A 22,437-nucleotide genomic window follows, 5' to 3' on the forward strand; every position below is an offset into this window, starting at 1 on the left:
TATCAGGCCACACCCGGCCATGATTACAGACACCTGTGTGTGTCTTTTGACACTATAAATGAGTCACTCCGCAGTGTTTGTCATTATACCCTGATGAAGACAGCTTGTCTGTCCAAACGTTGGACATAAATATTTTTGCATCTGAGCTCCTAGAGTGTGCGGCTCTCCTTTATTCTCTAAATATGAAAAATGGCCAAACTCTCTAAATATATTTGTCACGACTTCCGCCGAAGTTAGTTCCTCTCCTTGTTCGGGCGGCGTTCAGCGGTCGATGTCACCGACCTTCTAGCCATCGCCGATCCATTTTTCATTATCCACTGGTTTTGTCTTGTCTTCCATCACACCTGGTTTCAATTCCATCAATTACATGTTGTGTATTTAACCCTCTGTTCCCCCCATGTCCTTGTCCGTAATTGTTTGTTGTAGTGCTTGTGCAAGGTATGCTGGTAGTTACCGGGTTTTGTTTCACCCATTTATTGTATTATTCTGTTGACGGTGGTTTATGGTTATTAAACACAACCGTTGTAAATCAGTTTCCACTCTCCTGCGCCTGACTTCTCTGCCGCCAGTAGCATGGCATTACAATATGTCTCTGGGCTTCAAGTTCAATGGTAAACCTGTAATCCAGAGGCGAAAGAAACGCACACCTATTTAGGCGAGGTGCTGGCTAGTGGAGTGGAACACTTGAAAAAAATAGTGTTCTAATCCTAGATATTCAGTTAGATTGTTTCAATATTCCCCATGTTATGTAATGTTAACAGGAGCTAACACGGCTGTCATAGGATTCTGTAGTGTCATGTAAATGCTTCATAATGCAGAAAACTCAATGTCCCAACTTTGGTCAGGCCTACATGATGTACTGTCTGTTAGTAACATAGTATACAGTAATAATGCCCAGTCTGTCCAACAGGTTTGTTTTTCACATCATGTACGATAGATAGATACTGATATTAAAACATGGCTTTGTCACCAGACATGTGTTATGTTATAATAGATAACACATTTTAACCCAATTTCATTATCTGATTTCATTTGGACTTTAACGCATTACAGTAAAATACACTTGGTAAGAAGTCAGAATACCCCATTTAACCAAGCATAGTTCCCTAGACATAATAAACTAATGGACACTATATCAATATTACTGCATGAAAAATAGCCAGCTGGCTAAATCTCTCACATTTAAAGAAATGTTCATTGATGTGCTTTGTCCCAGTCACATAAATACACACATAAATGAATCTCTACAGTACAGCTATTGATTGTACAGTATAAGAAACTGTTGAGACCATACCAGACAGCTTCATCATGTATAGCAGCCATACATAAAAACGCACTGACTGCAGATTCTCAACTTCAACTGCTGCATTTTAATGTGTGAACATTCAGCGGTGTTGACTTTACCAATAGTAATATAAATCACCTAGAGCCATTTTAATGTTAGATCAACATCCCCTACTAGTATAGCACTGTCAGTGTCAGTTTCCCTATCTGCAGGTCTGGATCGATATTTATGATGCAGGAACAAATTCATGATAAACTGATCTGAACTATAGGCTTAGATATATGGTATTCTATAGGTTTATGGTGATGTAGGTATTCTATAGGTTTAAAGTGTTATTCTATAGGGTTGTAGTGGTATTTTATAGGTTTATAGTGGTATTCTATAGGTTTATAGTGATGTAGGTATTCTATAGGTTTAAAGTGGTATTCTATAGGGTTATAGTGGTACTCTATAGGTTTATAGTGGTATTCTATAGGTTTATAGTTATGGTGGTATTCTATAGGTTTATATTGGTATTCTATAGGTTTATAGTGATGTTGGTATTCTATAGGTTTATAGTGGTATTCTATAGGTTTATAGTGATGGTGGTATTCTATAGGTTTATAGTGATGGTGGTATTCTATAGGTTTATAGTTATAGTGGTATTCTATAGGTTTATATTGGTATTCTATAGGTTTATATTGGTATTCTATAGTTTTATAGTGATGTTGGTATTCTATAGGTTTAAAGTGGTATTCTATAGGTTTATAGTGATGGTGGTATTCTATAGGTTTATAGTGGTATTCTATAGGTTTATAGTGGTATTCTATAGGTTTAAAGTGGTATTCTATAGGTTTATAGTGATGTTGGTATTCTATAGGTTTATAGTGGTATTCTATAGGTTTATAGTGATGGTGGTGTTCTATAGGTTAATAGTGGTATTCTATAGGTGTATAGTGGTATTCTATAGGTTTATAGTGGTATTCTATAGGTTTATAGTGATGGTGGTATTCTATAGGTTTATAGTGGTATTCTATAGGTTTATAGTGGTATTCTATAGGTTTAAAGTGGTATTCTATAGGTTTATAGTGATGTTGGTATTCTATAGGTTTATAGTGGTATTCTATAGGTTTATAGTGATGGTGGTGTTCTATAGGTTAATAGTGGTATTCTATAGGTGTATAGTGGTATTCTATAGGTTTAAAGTGGTATTCTATAGGTTTATAGTGATGGTGGTATTCTATAGGTTTATAGTGGTATTCTATAGGTTTATAGTGGTATTCTATAGGTTTAAAGTGGTATTCTATAGGTTTATAGTGATGTTGGTATTCTATAGGTTTATAGTGGTATTCTATAGGTTTATAGTGATGGTGGTGTTCTATAGGTTAATAGTGGTATTCTATAGGTGTATAGTGGTATTCTATAGGTTTATAGTGGTATTCTATAGGTTTATAGTGATGGTGGTATTCTATAGGTTTATAATGGTATTCTATAGGTTTATAGTTAGTGGTATTTTACAGGTTTATAGTGATGGTGGTATTCTATAGGTTTATAGTGGTATTCTATAGGTTTATAGTGGTATTCTATAGGTTTATAGTGGTATTCTATAGGTTTATAGTGGTATTCTATAGGTTTATAGTGATGGTGGTATTCTATAGGTTTATAGTGGTATTCTATAGGTTTATAGTGGTTTTCTATAGGTTTATAGTGGTATTCTATAGGTTTATAGTGATGGTGGTATTCTATAGGTTTATAATGGTATTCTATAGGTTTATAGTTACAGTGGTATTTTACAGGGTTATAGTGATGGTGGTATTCTATAGGTTTATAGTGATGGTGGTATTATATAGGTTTATAGTGGTATTCTATAGGTTTATAATGGTATTCTATAGGTTTATAGTTATAGTGGTATTCTACAGGTTTATAGTAATGGTGGTATTCTATAGGTTTATAGTGATGGAGGTATTCTATAGGTTTATAATGGCATTCTATAGGTTTATAGTTACAGAGGTATTTTACAGGTTTATAGTGATGGTGGTATTCTATGGGTTTATAGTTATAGTGGTATTCTATAGGTTTATATTGGTATTCTATAGGTTTATATTGGTATTCTATAGGTTTATATTGGTATTCTATAGGTTTATAGTGATGGTGGTATTCTATAGGTTTATAGTGATGTTGGTATTCTATAGGTTTATATTGGTATTCTATAGGTTTATAGTGATGTTGGTATTCTATAGGTTTATAGTGGTATTCTATAGGTGTATAGTGATGGTGGTATTCTATAGGTTTATAGTGGTATTCTATAGGTTTATAGTGGTATTCTATAGGTTTATAGTTATAGTGGTATTTTACAGGTTTATAGTGATGGTGGTATTCTATAGGTTTATAGTGGTTTTCTATAGGTTTATAGTGATGGTGGTATTATATAGGTTTATAGTGGTATTCTATTGGTTTATAATGGTATTCTATAGGTTTATAGTTATAGTGGTATTCTACAGGTTTATAGTGATGGTGGTATTCTATAGGTTTATAGTGATAGCGATATTCTATAGGTTTATAGTGGTATTCTATAGGTTTATAATGGTATTCTATAGGTTTATAGTTATAGTGGTATTCTACAGGTTTATAGTGATGGTGGTATTCTATAGGTTTGTAGTGGTATTCTATAGGTTTATAGTTATAGTGGTATTCTAGGTTTATAGTGATGGTGGTATTCTATAGGTTTATAGTGGTGTTCTATAGGTTTATAGTGGTGTTCTATAGGTTTATAGTGGTATTCTATAGGTTTATAGTTACAGTGGTATTCTATGGGTTTATAGTGATGGTGGTATTCTATAGGTTTATATTGATGGTGGTATTCCATAGGTTTATAGTGGTATTCTATAGGTTTATAGTGGTTTTCTATAGGTTTATATTGGTATTCTACAGGTTTATAGTGATGGTGGTATTCTATAGGTTTATAGTGATAGTGGTATTCTATAGGTTTATAGTGGTATTCTATAGGTTTATAATGGTATTCTATAGGTGTATAGTTACAGTGGTATTCTACAGGTTTATAGTGATGGTGGTATTCTATAGGTTTATAGTGATGGTGGTATTCTATAGGTTTATTGTGATGGTGGTATTCTATAGGTTTGTAGTGGTATTCTATAGGTTTATAGTTATAGTGGTATTCTAGGTTTATAGTGATGGTGGTATTCTATAGGTTTATAGTGGTTTTCTATAGGTTTATAGTGATAGTGGTATTATATAGGTTTATAGTGGTATTCTATTGGTTTATAATGGTATTTTATAGGTTTATAGTTATAGTGGTATTCTACAGGTTTATAGTGATGGTGGTATTCTATAGGTTTATAGTGATAGCGATATTCTATAGGTTTATAGTGGTATTCTATAGGTTTATAATGGTATTCTATAGGTTTATAGTTATAGTGGTATTCTACAGGTTTATAGTGATGGTGGTATTCTATAGGTTTGTAGTGGTATTCTATAGGTTTATAGTTATAGTGGCATTCTAGGTTTATAGTGATGGTGGTATTCTATAGGTTTATAGTGGTATTCTATAGGTTTATAGTGGTATTCTATAGGTTTATAGTGATGGTGGTATTCTATAGGTTTATCGTGGTGTTCTATAGGTTTATCGTGGTGTTCTATAGGTTTATCGTGGTGTTCTATAGGTTTATAGTGGTGTTCTATAGGTTTATAATGGTATTCTATAGGTTTATAGTTACAGTGGTATTCTATGGGTTTATAGTGATGGTGGTATTCTATAGGTTTATATTGATGGTGGTATTCCATAGGTTTATAGTGGTATTCTATAGGTTTATAGTGGTTTTCTATAGGTTTATAGTGGTATTCTACAGGTTTATAGTGATGGTGGTATTCTATAGGTTTATAGTGATAGTGGTATTCTATAGTTTTATAGTGGTATTCTATAGGTTTATAATGGTATTCTATAGGTGTATAGTTATAGTGGTATTCTACAGGTTTATAGTGATGGTGGTATTCTATAGGTTTATAGTGATGGTGGTATTCTATAGGTTTATTGTGATGGTGGTATTCTATAGGTTTGTAGTGGTATTCTATAGGTTTATAGTTATAGTGGTATTCTAGGTTTATAGTGATGGTGGTATTCTATAGGTTTATAGTGGTATTCTATAGGTTTATAGTGATGGTGGTATTATATAGGTTTATAGTGGTGTTCTATAGGTTTATAGTGGTGTTCTATAGGTTTATAGTGGTATTCTATAGGTTTATAGTTACAGTGATATTCTATAGGTTTATAGTGCTATTCTATAGGTTTATAGTTACAGTGGTATTCTATTGGTTTATAGTGATGGTGGTTGTCTATAGGTTTATAGTGATGGTGGTATTCTATAGGTTTATAGTGGTATTCTATAGGTTTATAGTGATGGTGGTAATCTATAGGTTTATAGTGGTATTCTATATGTTTACAGTTACAGTGGTATTCTATAGGTTTATAGTGATGGTGGTATTCTATAGGTTTATAGTTAAGCTATAGAACATTTGGACACTTGATCATGTATTGATCTCATAAGACATTCAAATAACCCAGACCATAAACCAGGTTATTAACACTTTACAGTGTGTCAAGGGATTTTACCCATCACAGTACCTGAACTGACCATGGATTGAATAGAATGTCTTAAGTTTTTAGTGGATTAAACTCTACGGTAACAGACTAGAACCATGCACTTTGAGGGACATTTCAAAAAAAGTATATATGTTTTTATTTAACCTTTATTTATCTAGGCAAGTCAGTTAAAAACAAATCCTTATTTACAATTACGGCCTACATCGGCCAAACCTGGACGACACTGGGCCAGTTGTGCGCCGTCCTATGGGACTCCCAATCACGGCCGGTTGTGATACATCCTGGATTTAAAAGCCCCATTTCCACTGGATGGGATAGCCCTAGTCATTTAAATGGTTTATTTCTAGGGAGGAGTTTGATACACCCACTAAAGGCAGTGGACCGCTGGAAGACTAGCTGTCGTCATGACATCAGCTAATGGTACCTCTTCAGCAAATGCAGACATCTGGATCTACTACAATACTCACTCAATTATTACACAAATGTTAAGGGTTCAGAATAAGAAAAAAACATACTGAATAGGTATTTACATTTGTTCTGATTCCACTGTCCAAATATCCTCCTACATGTTTTAACTCTATATTCAACCTACTGTATAGATCCATCCTGGCCCAGTTTACAACCTGTAAGACCTGGGTTCAAATACTATTTGAATCATACTTTATCTGGGCTTGATTGAGCTTGCCTGTCTTACTGGACCAGTAGAATAGTCTCAAAACTGCAAACACCGCCCTCTGGCACTCCAGACAGGCTAGAGCAAACTTATAAATTGTTTTAAAGATTTCAAATAGTATTTGAAGCCAGGTCTGCTGCTTAACACTGTGGTGGTATGAAGGAACAACATAGAGAATGTAGTGGGCTGACACTGAGGCCACTTCTAAATGATGTATGTTGTTGATCTTTAGAGAAAGGTTCCCTCTCTCCCTCTCTGCTGTCTGCTGAAGATAATGATGTCTTTAGGGAGAGAGTGGACCTTTTCCTCCCTTTTACTCTCCCTTCCTCCCCCTTTTCTCCCTCTCCCTTCATTCTCCTCTGATTTCCTCTCTTTCCTCGCCGTTCCCGTCTCCCTCAGAGTAACCCAGTTAGAAAGAGATACAGAGAGGGATTGGAAAAGAGAGAGGCAGAGGCTGGACCTTTTTCCTTCCCTGTCCTGTCTCCTTAAGATCAGACCAGTAAAGACCATGATATCTCTGTCCTGTCTTCCTAAGATCAGACCAGTAAAGACCATGATATCTCTGTCCTGTCTCCCTAAGATCAGACCAGTAAAGACCATGATATCTCTGTCCTGTCTTCCTAAGATCAGACCAGTAAAGACCATGATATCTCTGTCCTGTCTTCCTAAGATCAGACCAGTAAATAAAGACCATGATATCTCTGTCCTGTCTTCCTAAGATCAGACCAGTAAAGACCATGATATCTCTGTCCTGTCTCCCTAAGATCAGACCAGTAAATAAAGACCATGATATCTCTGTCCTGTCTCCCTAAGATCAGACCAGTAAATAAAGACCATGATATCTCTGTCCTGTCTCCCTAAGATCAGACCAGTAAATAAAGACCATGATATCTCTGTCCTGTCTCCCTAAGATCAGACCAGTAAATAAAGACCATGATATCTCTGTCCTGTCTTCCTAAGATCAGACCAGTAAAGACCATGATATCTCTGTCCTGTCTCCCTAAGATCAGACCAGTAAATAAAGACCATGATATCTCTGTCCTGTCTTCCTAAGATCAGACCAGTAAAGACCATGATATCTCTGTCCTGTCTCCCTAAGATCAGACCAGACCAGCGCTGACTCTAGCGCTGACTCTAGCGCTGACTCTAGCCCTGACTCTAGCGCTGACTCTAGCGCTGACTCTAGCGCTGAATCTAGGGTTTACAGTTGGCTGCATTGGTTACATATCACCAGGCAAATTCAATACCAAGTATTTGAAATTATTTCAAGTAGTATTTGAACCCAGGTCTACTCTGCTCAGTCTCTGTCCTCTCTGTCTCTCCTGCAGCAGCACGGTGTGAGACGATACAGGGAGCTGTGTACGCTAGGCTTGCTAATTACACACGGCACTGTGCCTCCCTCGCTCCGACAGCGCCCAAGCCACAATACCTACACACACACACCTACACACATGGCACTGTGCCTCCTTTGCTCCAACAGTGCCCGGGCTACAACACACACACGCAGGCACACACCTACACACACCCACACACGTGGCACTGTGCCTCCCTCGCTCCGACAGCACCCAGGCCACAACACACACATACCTACACACGTGGCACTGTGCCTCCCTTGCTCCGACAGCGCCCAGGCCACAACACACACACACAGCACTGCACCTCTCTCGCTCCGACAGCGCCCAGGCCACAATACCTACACACACATACCTACACACACATACCTACACACATGGCACTGCGCCTCTCTCGCTCTGACAGCGCCCAGGCCACAACACACACACAGCACTGTGCCTCCCTCGCTCTGACAGTGCCCAGGCCACAACACACACACAGCACTGTGCCTCCCTCGCTCTGACAGCGCCCAGGCCACAACACACACACAGCACTGTGCCTCCCTCGCTCTGACAGCGCCCAGGCCACAACAACACAATCTGGCAGCTCTCTCGCTCTGACAGCGCCCAGGCCACAACAACACAATCTGGCAGCTCCCCAGTACACACTCTACATCTACCGCTTCAGCTAGCAAATAAACAGAGGGGGAGGGGGAGAGAGAGACAAAGGGGGAGGGAAGAAGGGAGGGGATAGCGAGGGAGATGGTGGGGAGGGAGAAGTGGGGAGAGAGAGAGAGAGAGAGAGAGAGAGAGAGAGAAGCAGGGGAATTTCTCAAGACAGCAGACTAATTATGTTTACTTACTTGCTGTTTGAGTCCCAAATGGCACCCTATTCGCTTTATTGTGCTCTGGTCTAAAGTAGTGCATTACATAGGGAATAGGGTCCCATTTATGGCACACCCTCTGCCTCTTTCTAACCAGAGTGGCTGCCTGGCTGGTGGTAATGGCACTTTACTTTAGACAAGAGAGGTGAAGTTTTGTCATGTGTGGAGAGACTAAGAGATACACCTTTAGAGTTACAGTAAGGGGTTTGTCTTGTCTGTTGTGACTGCATCCCTAATGGCACCCTGTTCCCCACATAGTGCCCTACTGTGACTAGAGCCCTATGGGTCCTGGTCAACCCTACTGTCCCTGGTCAAAAGTAGTGCACTACATAGGGAATAGGTTGCCATTTGGTATGCGATTTGTGTCATGTGAGTGGGAACTGCCTTCAAAGCTGTGTTGGAACCAGATCCCGTAAGGGTAACAGAGATATCTAGAGTGGCCAGGCCCAACGAATACCACAGAGGTTACTGCAGAAAATGCTTTTTGCAAAGTTTCCATTGGCTCAGCGATTCACCGCCATAGCTGAACATCACCCCTAGCTTTAGGTTGAGAGGCTGATCCTGGTGAGACCGTCTATAGGAAAACAACCTGCTCATTAGTACTCAGATGTAGAGTTCACATTTAGCAGAAGCTTTAATCCAAAGAGATTTACAGTCGTTACCTGAATACATTTTTTTTGTATGGGGTGGCCCCGGGAATCAAACCCACCATTCTGACTTTGCAATCACCATGCTCTACCCACTGAGTTCCAGAAACCACACCGAAAGGCTGACCACAGTGAGAAAGTCTAGAGGGAAATGTCCCAATTGACACTTGATCACTGACTGTAAGTGTAAATATCAGATTTTACAGTAGAGCAACACTCAGAGGAAGCGTACCTTACTGCAAAGGCTATATTTACAACTTCAACACATAAAAACAACAGGTCGATGATATAAAGCTGCAGTCATATTCCTTACATAACCACCAGACGTGCTTTTTCTCTGTCACCTTATACGTCTATGACTGTACAAGCGGAGGACATATACATGTGGAACGGGGATTGCTTTGGGCACGGTTATATGGCTGTAGTCTTCCACTGAGCCAGACCCCGTAGTTAGTTCTCCTATCAGGAAAACGATACTCGCTCACATGGCAGTCATACATACAAGACATTCTGTCTTCTCAGGTGTCCCCTTTACCCTTAAATATCACATGCTAGCTTTAAATAACAACTACAACCTAATATTAGCACGGACGTGGAGGGGACAGAGGGGGCAGGCAAGAGAATGTTCTAAAAACAAGTAAATAGGCCAAACTAAATGAACCTGGCTGAGCGCCTTCCAACACCCTTCCAAACTAAATGAACCTGGCTGAGCGCCTTCCAACACCCTTCCAAACTAAATGAACCTGGCTGAGCGCCTTCCAACACCCTTCCAAACTAAATGAACCTGGCTGAGCGCCTTCCAACACCCTTCCAAACTAAATGAACCTGGCTGAGCGCCTTCCAACACCCTTCCAAACTAAATGAACCTGGCTGAGCGCCTTCCAACACCCTTCCAAACTAAATGAACCTGGCTGAGCGCCTTCCAACACCCTTCCAAACTAAATGAACCTGGCTGAGCGCCTTCCAACACCCTTCCAAACTAAATGAACCTGGCTGAGCGCCTTCCAACACCCTTCCAAACTAAATGAACCTGGCTGAGCGCCTTCCAACACCCTTCCAAACTAAATGAACCTGGCTGAGCGCCTTCCAACACCCTTCCAAACTAAATTAACATGCACATTTATTTAGGCCACTGTTTTTATTATTAACGATGCAAATGAATAAACAGCGTACGATAGTAAAATAGCAAAGGTAGCACCTTACATTTATTTAGGGCAACTGACTATGTTAATAATTAATGATGCATATGAATAAACAGAATGGGATTAAAAACAGTATCTTACATTTATTCCAGGTTTCCCTTCCGCACCAGGCTCCCCAGCTGATCCCTTTTCACCCTGCAGAGGAAAGAGAAAGTTATAAGAGCAAGTTCAAACTCAGGTCCTACAAAAGCACTCCATCATTTCAATGTATTATAAGTAGAGATGTGCAGTAACAACATGTTGTTTTGAAAGGTCTGAAGTCTCCTCAGGAGGCTGTTCCAAGGTGGCTTATCCAATCATTGATGCTCTTACTGCCAGGGCCTCTCACAAGGGATGCTGGTCACAAGCATCATGACAAAATGTCAACTTCATCTATAAACACAATTTATGTCTCCAAACCCAAAGCTAAATGGAAATCCTAACCCCTATCCTGAAAGATAAGACCTGATATGACCGGTCTGTCTTCATCTACAGCGGTTTATTTATCCAAGTGATACGTAACAGGGACATTCAACTAAACAGTGATAAAGGTCACAGAACAGACAAGAAGTCATTGGCATCTTCTAGTCCTCTGCTCTCTGTTTCACTCCCAAGTATATTAAATAACCCACTCTAAGGCAACAGGCTAAAACAAATTCACAAATGATCCTGTTTATTTATTTCTGTGAAATATCTGTCTGAATGTGGAGTCCTGGTTGTAAACAAATTAGGACTATGTTGACATTATAAATAAATGATGGGGCCAGGGGGGTGTGTGTGTGTGTGTGAGTGTGTGATAATGAAGTGTTTCTGATGGACCTAATTATCTGACAGTGCACACTCTTGTTTCACATCGTGATTGTAATTGATTTATGTGTTCATCGTTGATGTGTGTGTGTGTGTGTGTTCATCGTCCAGGTTGATAGAGAAGGCACTATCACACAGCTACATAACCAAATCATGTCATTAACCAGGAAGAAGCACGCAGCAGTGTTATGATAAACCTCTCTCTTGGCAGTCACCATTGTTTGAAATACATTCAGTATAGGAAGTGACATCCAAATGTTGCTGAATAAACAGGCATCGTAATAATGCTCCATTTCCACCTGTTTCATAAAAATCTCAACAACTTTATATGGACAATAAACGTTATTACTTGAAACAAACATGTTGATAATATGCCTATTCAAACAACAACAATAATCAATCTGTTCAATAAACAGGGTAACACTTGCCAATGCATGCAGGTATGATGTATTACAATGTTAAAAATGTCCTACAGAGAAATAGCGTACTGTAAGACACATTATAAGACATAAAGCGTTATAGCTGAGGGCTTTAAGTAAGATGTTACCGTTAGTTTTCCACTCTGCATGATTAACACTGAATCTATTCCGTCTTTGAGACAGTCCAGTAATGTCAGACTGATCAGTTTAAAAGGCAGGTTTCCTGGACACAGATTAAGCCTACTCCTGGACTAAAGAACATGCTCAATGGAGAATCTTCATGAGGACTAGGCTGTGTCTGGGAAACCAACCCTATGAGGACTAGGCTGTGTCTGGGAAACCAACCCTATGAGGACTAGGCTGTGTCTGTGTCTGGGAAACCAACCCTATGAGGACTAGGCTTGCGTCTGGGAAACCAACCCTATGAGGACTAGGCTGTGTCTGTGTCTGGGAAACCAACCCTATGAGGACTAGACTGTCTGGGAAACCAACCCTATGAGGACTAGACTGTCTGGGAAACCAACCCTATGAGGACTAGGCTGCGTCTGGGAAACCAACCCTACGAGGACTAGGCTGTGTCTGTGTCTGGGAAACCAACCCTATGAGGACTAGACTGTCTGGGAAATCAACCCTATGAGGACTAGACTGTCTGGGAAACCAACCCTATGAGGACTAGGCTGTGTCTGTGTCTGGGAAACCAACCCTATGAGGACTAGACTGTCTGGGAAACCAACCCTATGAGGACTAGACTGTCTGGGAAACCAACCCTACGAGGACTAGGCTGTGTCTGTGTCTGGGAAACCAACCCTATGAGGACTAGACTGTCTGGGAAACCAACCCTATGAGGACTAGGCTGTGTCTGTGTCTGGGAAACCAACCCTATGAGGACTAGACTGTCTGGGAAACCAACCCCTACGAGGACTAGGCTGTGTCTGTGTCTGGGAAACCAACCCTATGAGGACTAGACTGTCTGGGAAACCAACCCTATGAGGACTAGACTGTCTGGGAAACCAACCCTATGAGGACTAGGCTGTGTCTGGGAAACCAACCCTATGAGGACTAGACTGTCTGGGAAACCAACCCTACGAGGACTAGGCTGTGTATGTGTCTGGGAAACCAACCCTACGAGGACTAGGCTGTGTCTGGGAAACCAACCCTATGAGGACTAGACTGTCTGGGAAACCAACCCTATGAGGACTAGACTGTCTGGGAAACCAATCCTATGAGGACTAGGCTGCGTCTGGGAAACCAACCCTACGAGGACTAGGCTGTGTCTGTGTCTGGGAAACCAACCCTATGAGGACTAGACTGTCTGGGAAATCAACCCTATGAGGACTAGACTGTCTGGGAAACCAACCCTATGAGGACTAGGCTGTGTCTGTGTCTGGGAAACCAACCCTATGAGGACTAGACTGTCTGGGAAACCAACCCTATGAGGACTAGACTGTCTGGGAAACCAACCCTACGAGGACTAGGCTGTGTCTGTGTCTGGGAAACCAACCCTATGAGGACTAGACTGTCTGGGAAACCAACCCTATGAGGACTAGGCTGTGTCTGTGTCTGGGAAACCAACCCTATGAGGACTAGACTGTCTGGGAAACCAACCCTACGAGGACTAGGCTGTGTCTGTGTCTGGGAAACCAACCCTATGAGGACTAGACTGTCTGGGAAACCAACCCTATGAGGACTAGACTGTCTGGGAAACCAACCCTATGAGGACTAGGCTGTGTCTGGGAAACCAACCCTATGAGGACTAGACTGTCTGGGAAACCAACCCTACGAGGACTAGGCTGTGTATGTGTCTGGGAAACCAACCCTACGAGGACTAGGCTGTGTCTGGGAAACCAACCCTATGAGGACTAGACTGTCTGGGAAACCAACCCTACGAGGACTAGGCTGTGTCTGTGTCTGGGAAACCAACCCTATGAGGACTAGGCTGTGTCTGTGTCTGGGAAACCAACCCTATGAGGACTAGGCTGTGTCTGTGTCTGGGAAACCAACCCTATGAGGACTAGGCTGTGTCTGTGTCTGGGAAACCAACCCAATGAGGACTAGGCTGTGTCTGTGTCTGGGAAACCAACCCTATGAGGACTAGGCTGTGTCTGTGTCTGGGAAACCAACCCTATGAGGACTAGGCTGTCTGGGAAACCAACCCTATGAGGACTAGGCTGTCTGGGAAACCAACCCTATGAGGACTAGGCTGTCTGTGTCTGGGAAACCAACCCTATGAGGACTAGGCTGTGTCTGTGTCTGGGAAACCAACCCTATGAGGACTAGGCTGTGTCTGTGTCTTGGAAACCAACCCTTTGAGGACTAGGCTGTCTGTGTCTGGGAAACCAACCCTATGAGGACTAGGCTGTGTCTGTGTCTGGGAAACCAACCCTATGAGGACTAGACTGTGTCTGGGAAACCAACCCTACGAGGACTAGTCTGTGTCTGTGTCTGGGAAACCAACCCTATGAGGACTAGGCTGTCTGGGAAACCAACCCTATGAGGACTAGGCTGTCTGGGAAACCAACCCTATGAGGACTAGGCTGTCTGTGTCTGGGAAACCAACCCTATGAGGACTAGGCTGTGTCTGTGTCTGGGAAACCAACCCTATGAGGACTAGGCTGTGTCTGTGTCTGGGAAACCAACCCTTTGAGGACTAGGCTGTCTGTGTCTGGGAAACCAACCCTATGAGGACTAGGCTGTGTCTGTGTCTGGGAAACCAACCCTATGAGGACTAGACTGTGTCTGGGAAACCAACCCTACGAGGACTAGGCTGTCTGTGTCTGGGAAACCAACCCTATGAGGACTAGGCTGTGTCTGTGTCTGGGAAACCAACCCTATGAGGACTAGGCTGTCTGGGAAACCAACCCTATGAGGACTAGGCTGTGTCTGTGTCTGGGAAACCAACCCGATGAGTATAGAGCTCAGTAATCCTACGCTGTCACACCCTGCTCAGTTTTAACAGCGGAACCAACCCAGTCTGAGTGACCAATGAGCTGTTGTGTTGAGGTCATCCCACAGAGGAACCAACCCAGTCTGTGTGACCAATGAGCTGTTGTGTTGAGGTCATCCCACAGAGGAACCAACCCAGTCTGTGTAACCAATGAGCTGTTGTGTTGAGGTCATCCCACAGAGGAACCAACCCAGTCTGTGTAACCAATGAGCTGTTGTGTTGAGGTCATCCCACAGAGGAACCAACCCAGTCTGTGTGACCAATGAGCTGTTGTGTTGAGGTCATCCCACAGAGGAACCAACCCAGTCTGTGTGACCAATGAGCTGTTGTGTTGAGGTCATCCCACAGAGGAACCAACCCAGTCTGTGACCAATGAGCTGTTGTGTTGAGGTCATCCCACAGAGGAACCAACCCAGTCTGTGTGACCAATGAGCTGTTGTGTTGAGGTCATCCCACAGAGGAACCAACCCAGTCTGTGACCAATGAGCTGTTGTGTTGAGGTCATCCCACAGAGGAACCAACCCAGTCTGTGACCAATGAGCTGTTGTGTTGAGGTCATCCCACAGAGGAACCAACCCAGTCTGTGTGACCAAATAGATGTCCTGAAGGTCAGGAACTAACTTCTCCCGAGGTATCCACTCTACAGTATGTCATGCTTCACCACTACACCTGGTATCCTATGCATTGCCAGCTCTGCTACACAGCAAAACTCTGTTTACAAATGGCTATGGAGGGCTTATGAAGCCATTATCAATGCACTAAGAAGGCTATATAAGCTGTGACATTCTCCTCTACAGTACGTCACCTAGTATCCTGTGCCAGCTCTGCTACACAGTGAGGCACTCTGTATACATCCAGATGTGTACAAACTAGCTACAGTATGTAGAGCTTATGAAGACCCTATGAGTGCTCTATAAAGCCTTTTCAAGTTGTTTATTCAACAACTTGTTCATTCGCCCCATTGGATATCATTCATAGAACTGTTTATCTCTGTAATCTCAACAGCCTTAATAGTGACTGTTTAGTGTCTGCTGTTTCCCTCTGAATTGCTATTCAGTAGCAGCCCCTGTATGTTGAACTGAGCAGGCAGCCCAGTCCCTGTATGTCGTACTGAGCAGGCAGCCCAGTCCCTGTATGTCATACTGAACAGGCAGCCCAGTCCCTGTATGTTGTACTGAACAGGCAGCCCAGTCCCTGTATGTCATACTGAACAGGCAGCCCAGCCCCTGTATGTTGAACTGAGCAGGCAGCCCAGTCCCTGTATGTCGTACTGAGCAGGCAGCCCAGTCCCTGTATGTCATACTGAACAGGCAGCCCAGTCCCTGTATGTTGTACTGAACAGGCAGCCCAGTCCCTGTATGTCATACTGAACAGGCAGCCCAGTCCCTGTATGTTGAACTGAGCAGGCAGCCCAGTCCCTGTATGTCATACTGAACAGGCAGCCCAGTCCCTGTATGTCGTACTGAGCAGGCAGCCCAGTCCCTGTATGTCATACTGAGCAGGCAGCCCAGTCCCTGTATGTCGTACTGAGCAGGCAGCCCAGTCCCTGTATGTCATACTGAACAGGCAGCCCAGTCCCTGTATGTCGTACTGAACAGGCAGCCCAGTCCCTGTATGTCATACTGAACAGGCAGCCCAGTCCCTGTATGTCGTACTGAGCAGGCAGCCCAGTCCCTGTATGTCATACTGAGCAGGCAGCCCAGTCCCTGTATGTCGTACTGAGCAGGCAGCCTATTCCCTGTATGTTATACTGAGCAGGCAGCCCAGTCCCTGTATGTTGTACTGAGCAGGCAGCCCAGTCCCTGTATGCCGTACTGAGCAGGCAGCCCAGTCCCTGTAAGTCGAACTGAGCAGGCAGCCCAGTCCCTGTAAGTCGAACTGAGCAGGCAGCCCAGTCCCTGTATGTTGTACTGAGCAGGCAGCCCAGTCCCTGTATGTTGAACTGAGCAGGCAGCCCAGTCCCTGTGTGTGTTGAACTGAGCAGGCAGCCCAGTCCCTGTGTGTGTTGAACTGAGCAGGCAGCCCAGTCCCTGTGTGTGTTGAACTGAGCAGGCAGCCCAGTCCCTGTATGGTGAACTGAGCAGGCAGCCCAGTCCCTGTATGGTGAACTGAGCAGGCAGCCCAGTCCCTGTATGTTGAACTGAGCAGGCAGCCCAGTCCCTGTATGTTGAACTGAGCAGGCAGCCCAGTCCCTGTATGTCTAACTGAGCAGGCAGCCCAGTCCCTGTATGTTGAACTGAGCAGGCAGCCCAGTCCCTGTATGTTGAACTGAGCAGGCAGCCCAGTCCCTGTATGTTGAACTGAGCAGGCAGCCCAGTTCCTGTATGTTGAACTGAGCAGGCAGCCCAGTCCCTGTGTGTTGAACTGAGCAGGCAGTCCAGTCCTTGTATGTTGTACTGAGCAGGCAGTCCAGTCCCTGTATGTTGAACTGGGCAGGCAGCCCAGTCCCTGTATGTTGTACTGAGCAGGCAGCCCAGTCCCTGTATGTTGTACTGAGCAGGCAGCCCAGTCCCTGTATGTTGAACTGAGCAGTCAGTGTATTGTACACTGTGCCAGAGGGACAGATTTTTCCCTCAGTCCATTGGCCTAATCAGAGAGGATATGGTGATGAAAAGAGTCTCTTTCATTATGCCATTTTAAACTGTCCATCTGCTCAGCCGTACTTAGTGGAGCCACACCGCCATTACGAAGGAACTAATTATGCAAAAGCCACAAAATACAGACCATTTTCCTGAAAGCATAGCTTTGTTTTCCTGTAATTTCATAGTCTACTGAAGTCCTTTTACGATATTTATTCTAAACACATCCAGCCTTTGGCCCATAAAGCCACACCACCATTATGAAAGAACAAATTATGCAAATGCTACACAATTCTATTCTGGTCCCAGATCTGTTTGTGCTGTAGCTCACTCCTCTGAGACCAGCCCAACATAATGCAGCGTTCCTGAGTATTTCCCTGAACCCTTGCGTGAATGCATGTCTAAAGGACGTCACGTTGCTTGCTTAGAGAGTACCACTTCCTCCTGATTCGGCTCACACCGACGCTCGAACCCAGAACCTCTGCCTTGCTAGCACATGTGACTGCCCTCCTGAACCAACTTACCAGTCGGTGCCAAAGGAAAAAGCTAGTTATTTGCTGACGGAAGTGGGGACAGTTCAGGCTGAGGAGGAAGTTTCCCACACCCCCATGTGATACTCATGCTGCCTGCAGCCTATCGTTTCATTTCCCTGAGCCCTTGCATGAATGCATGCTGTTTTGCTGTAGGTGTAGACTAGGTCAGAGCTGTGATATATACATTCCAGACACGTCCTTCACATGACACCAAGTTATTACAGTTCAGATCAATCCACATTGGACATTATCTCCAGATAATCATAGAATACACTATGCATGTACCTTCATGGTTGCATGTAAAATATGAATAGCTATTGTGTTAGTCTTAAGATTACAGGGGAAAAGGCCTTGGGTTATGAAATAATCGATTCCCACGGGGGACCAGCACGGAGAATTTTTTTTATGAAATGTATGCATTCACTACTGTAAGTCGCTCTGGATAAGAGCGTCTGATAAATGACTATAATGTAAATGTAAAAAGGAGATTCTTCAGAGATGTATTAGAAAACCTGTGCTAGAAAATCCTTTAAAATAAAATATATATAACAACAGAAGACATATGCTACATATTAATAACCATGTATCCACTACAGTGGAACTTCACACGTTTGGATGAACTGGTGTTTATACATGACAGAGAGTGAAACCAGATACATTTACCATTATGTAATATGTGTGTGTGTGTACGTTTCGGTGTGTGTGTGTACTTACCATTGCTCCATCGATCCCCTTAGACCCGTTTGATCCTGCCTCCCCCTGAAATTACAAGGTTGAAACTTGAAATGCTAAATAACAAACATTGAAGGTCTACTCGTTCATGAGGAGAAATATCTTCCTAGTTTCACTGAGGTCTGTGCCGTAGGGTTCAGTGCAGCTCTGAATGGGCCTTCGTTCACACATCAGCAATGTTTAGCACCTTGAGGCAACTTCAAAACTCTCAAAACAGAATTACACATCACTTCAGGTTATAAAGAATAAGAGCAGGACTATTTCCCATACACCTTACTGTATATACATGTACAGTACATATTCCATACTGTCCAATATCTAATGCATAAGGAATAGCCACAACTCTATGACTAATGTATATTTACATACACAGAAATATTTCTCTGGTAGGTGTATGATATTCACTTGTGTTTACAAGATGAAAAGCTAATTATTTGTTAATCTCCTCTGACCCTGTATAGAAGCAGCATTGAATCAGAGGGTATACAATACTGTAAATACACGAGGAGAGGATATAGAAGAAGTCCTATCTCCCTCCTAAGGGACTATGGCTCTGTGTGTAAATCCCTTTGTGTCCTGGTGCAAACCCTGTTCCTGGAGAGCTACCATCCTGTAGGTTGTCACTCCAACCCTGTTCCTGGAGAGCTACCATCCTGTAGGTTTTCACAACAAACCCTGTTCCTGGAGAGCTACCCTCCTTGAGGTTTTTGCTCCAACCCTGTTCCTGGAGAGCTACCCTCCTTGAGGTTTTTGCTCCAGCCCTGTTCCTGGAGAGCTACCCTCCTTGAGGTTTTTGCTCCAACCCTGTTCCTGGAGAACTACCCTCCTTGAGGTTTTTGCTCCAACCCTTATCTAGTGGACCAGATTCTAATAATTAACACCCCCACCATCACTACTAACACCACCACTATCATCACCATCACCATAACCACCACTGTAATCACCACCCCCACCATAACCATCACCCCCACCATAACCACCATCATCACCATAACCACTAACACCACTAACACCCCCACCATAACCACCACTAAAACCACCACCATCACCACTAACACCCCCACCATCACCACTAATCACCACTAACACCACCACCATCACCACCACCATCACCACCACTAACACCACCACCATCACCCCCACCATCACCACTAATCACCACTAACACCACCATCACCACTAATCACCACTAACACCACCACCATCACCACTAACACCCCCACCATAAACACTAATCACCACTAACACACCACTAATCACCACCACCACCACCATCACCACCACTAAAACCACCACCATCACCACCATCACCCCCACCATCACCACTAATCACTGCTAACACCACCACCACTAACACCACCACCATCACCCCCACAACACCACTAATCACCACCACCACCAATCACCACTAAATAACACCACCATACACCCCCACCATCACCACTAATCACCACTGACACCACCATCATCATCACCACCACTAACACCACCACCATCACCCCCACCATCACCACCATCACTACCACCATCACCACTAACACCACAACCATCACCCCCACCATCACAACTAACACCACTAACACCACCACCATCACCCCCACCATCACCACTAACACCACTAACACCCCCACCCCCACCATAACCACCACCACCACCATAACCACCACCAACTCATAATAGCTGATGAAGGGCATATTGTTATTATCATAATAGCTGATGAAGGAGATAGTATTATCATGATATCTGATGAAGGGGATATTGTTATTATCATGATAGCTGATGAAGGGGATAGTATTATCATGATATCTGATGAAGGTGATATTGTTATTATAATAATAGCTGATGAAGGGGATAGTATTATAATAATAGCTGATGAAGGGGATAGTATTATCATGATAGCTGATGAAGGCGATAGTATTATCATGATATCTGATGAAGGGGATATTGTTATTATAATAATAGCTGATGAAGGGGATAGTATTATCATGATAGCTGATGAAGGGGATATTGTTATTATAATAATAGCTGATGAAGGGGATAGTATTATCATGATATCTGATGAAGGTGATATTGTTATTATAATAATAGCTGATGAAGGGGATAGTATTATCATGATAGCTGATGAAGGGGATAGTATTATCATGATAGCTGATGAAGGGGATATTGTTATTATAATAATAGCTGATGAAGGGGATAGTATTATCATGATGGCTGATGAAGGGGATATTGTTATTATAATAATAGCTGATGAAGGGGATAGTATTATCATGATAGCTGATGAAGGCGATAGTATTATCATGATAGCTGATGAAGGGGATAGTATTATCATGATATCTGATGAAGGGGATATTGTTATTATCATGATAGCTGATGAAGGGGATAGTATTATCATGATATCTGATGAAGGGGATATTGTTATTATAATAATAGCTGATGAAGGGGATAGTATTATCATAATAGCTGATGAAGGCGATAGTATTATCATGATAGCTGATGAAGGGGATAGTATTATCATGACATCTGATGAAGGGGATATTGTTATTATCATGATAGCTGATGAAGGGGATAGTATTATCATGATAGCTGATGAAGGGGATAGTATTATGCTACTTTAGTTGAACCTTAGTCCAGCACTCCAGGACATGGAAAACCCTCACACAGATTATATGTAGTGGGAGAATAACAGCTTAGTGGTTTAAAACAGTATCTTTATATCTTACATATCATGGACAGTCCAAACAAGCCAACAGTCTGACTCACCTTCTGTCCAGGAATACCATCCAGACCTGGTGAGCCAGAAACACCCTGGTCACCCTGAGGGAGAAATAGAACACACACGTACAATTAGGATTAGGCATGCACACGCACACACACAAAAGCGCACACCCACACACAGTAAAAGGGTTGGCCTTAAGACATCTCCAAAACAGCAAAACAGTACTCTGCGGTAGCTAATACAGTTTGAATGGAAATCACACAAACCACACAGGCAGAGTAGGCCAAGTCACACCACCATCAATCTCAATATGAATGTTATGACACTTGATATAGACTTTGCATGTCATGTGTAGTGTTGAGTAACGCAGACCAGCTTTAGCCAATTCTCTACCTTATCAAGTATAGGAAAATGTTTGGGTGGGCCGCGCCTTTTAAGTGTTATGTCATTAGATTGGATCGAGTTTCATAGGCAAATATGTCCTTGTATGTGTGGTGTGTGTGTGTGTGTGTGTGTGTATTCTTCAACATCTAAGGGCCCTAGAGGAGGGTTTAGAGGGTGAGGATGCTTTAGAGTGGTCCTGGTGAACTGAAGGTGCTAGACCATGTTCAGACCCAGCTGACAGGGCACTCTCTGAGTTTATCATGTTCAAACAGATATGTAAGTTGTGAAATATCTCATATACAGTACATTGTATAAATATAAAATATGTCCATACTGTACCTTCTGGCTAGAGTTTCCAGGGAACCCGTCTTTCCCGGTCTCTCCCTGCAAATGAAGACATGATACAGTCAGTAGCTGCTGCTCCCTTATTGGTCATTTAGTGACTGCTTGTCTTATTGGCTGTACAGTCAGTGGCTGGTCTCTAATTGGCTGTACAGTCAGTGGCTGGTCTCTAATTGGCTGTACAGTCAGTGGCTGGTCTCTAATTGGCTATACAGTCAGTGGCTGGTCTCTAATTGGCTGTACAGTCAGTGGCTGGTCTCTTATTGGCTGTACAGTCAGTGGCTGGTCTCTAATTGGCTGTACAGTCAGTGGCTGGTCTCTTATTGGCTGTACAGTCAGTGGCTGGTCTCTAATTGGCTGTACAGTCAGTGGCTGTTCTTTTA

At 42.8% G+C, this 22,437-nt stretch overlaps 1 protein-coding gene across 8 annotated transcripts in view; it reads right to left on the reverse strand.

Moving 5' to 3' along the window:
* LOC106595326 (collagen alpha-1(XIX) chain) overlaps positions 1-22,437 on the reverse strand; it is a 252,114-nt gene that overhangs the window by 184,545 nt on the left and 45,132 nt on the right. For all 8 annotated transcript variants that reach the window (XR_006756828.1, XM_045687095.1, XM_045687093.1 and 5 more), the window contains exons 10-13: positions 22,052-22,096; positions 21,373-21,426; positions 18,595-18,639; positions 10,701-10,754 (exon numbers count right to left, since the gene is read on the reverse strand). Coding sequence is in view for 7 of the 8 variants with exons in the window: in XM_045687095.1 (XP_045543051.1) it covers positions 10,701-10,754; positions 18,595-18,639; positions 21,373-21,426; positions 22,052-22,096 (198 nt within the window). In the remaining variant the exon portion in view is untranslated. The remainder of the gene's footprint in view (positions 1-10,700; positions 10,755-18,594; positions 18,640-21,372; positions 21,427-22,051; positions 22,097-22,437) is intronic.

Source organism: Salmo salar, chromosome ssa01 (assembly GCF_905237065.1).
Source record: "Salmo salar chromosome ssa01, Ssal_v3.1, whole genome shotgun sequence".
NCBI classification, from domain to species: Eukaryota; Metazoa; Chordata; class Actinopteri; order Salmoniformes; family Salmonidae; genus Salmo; species Salmo salar.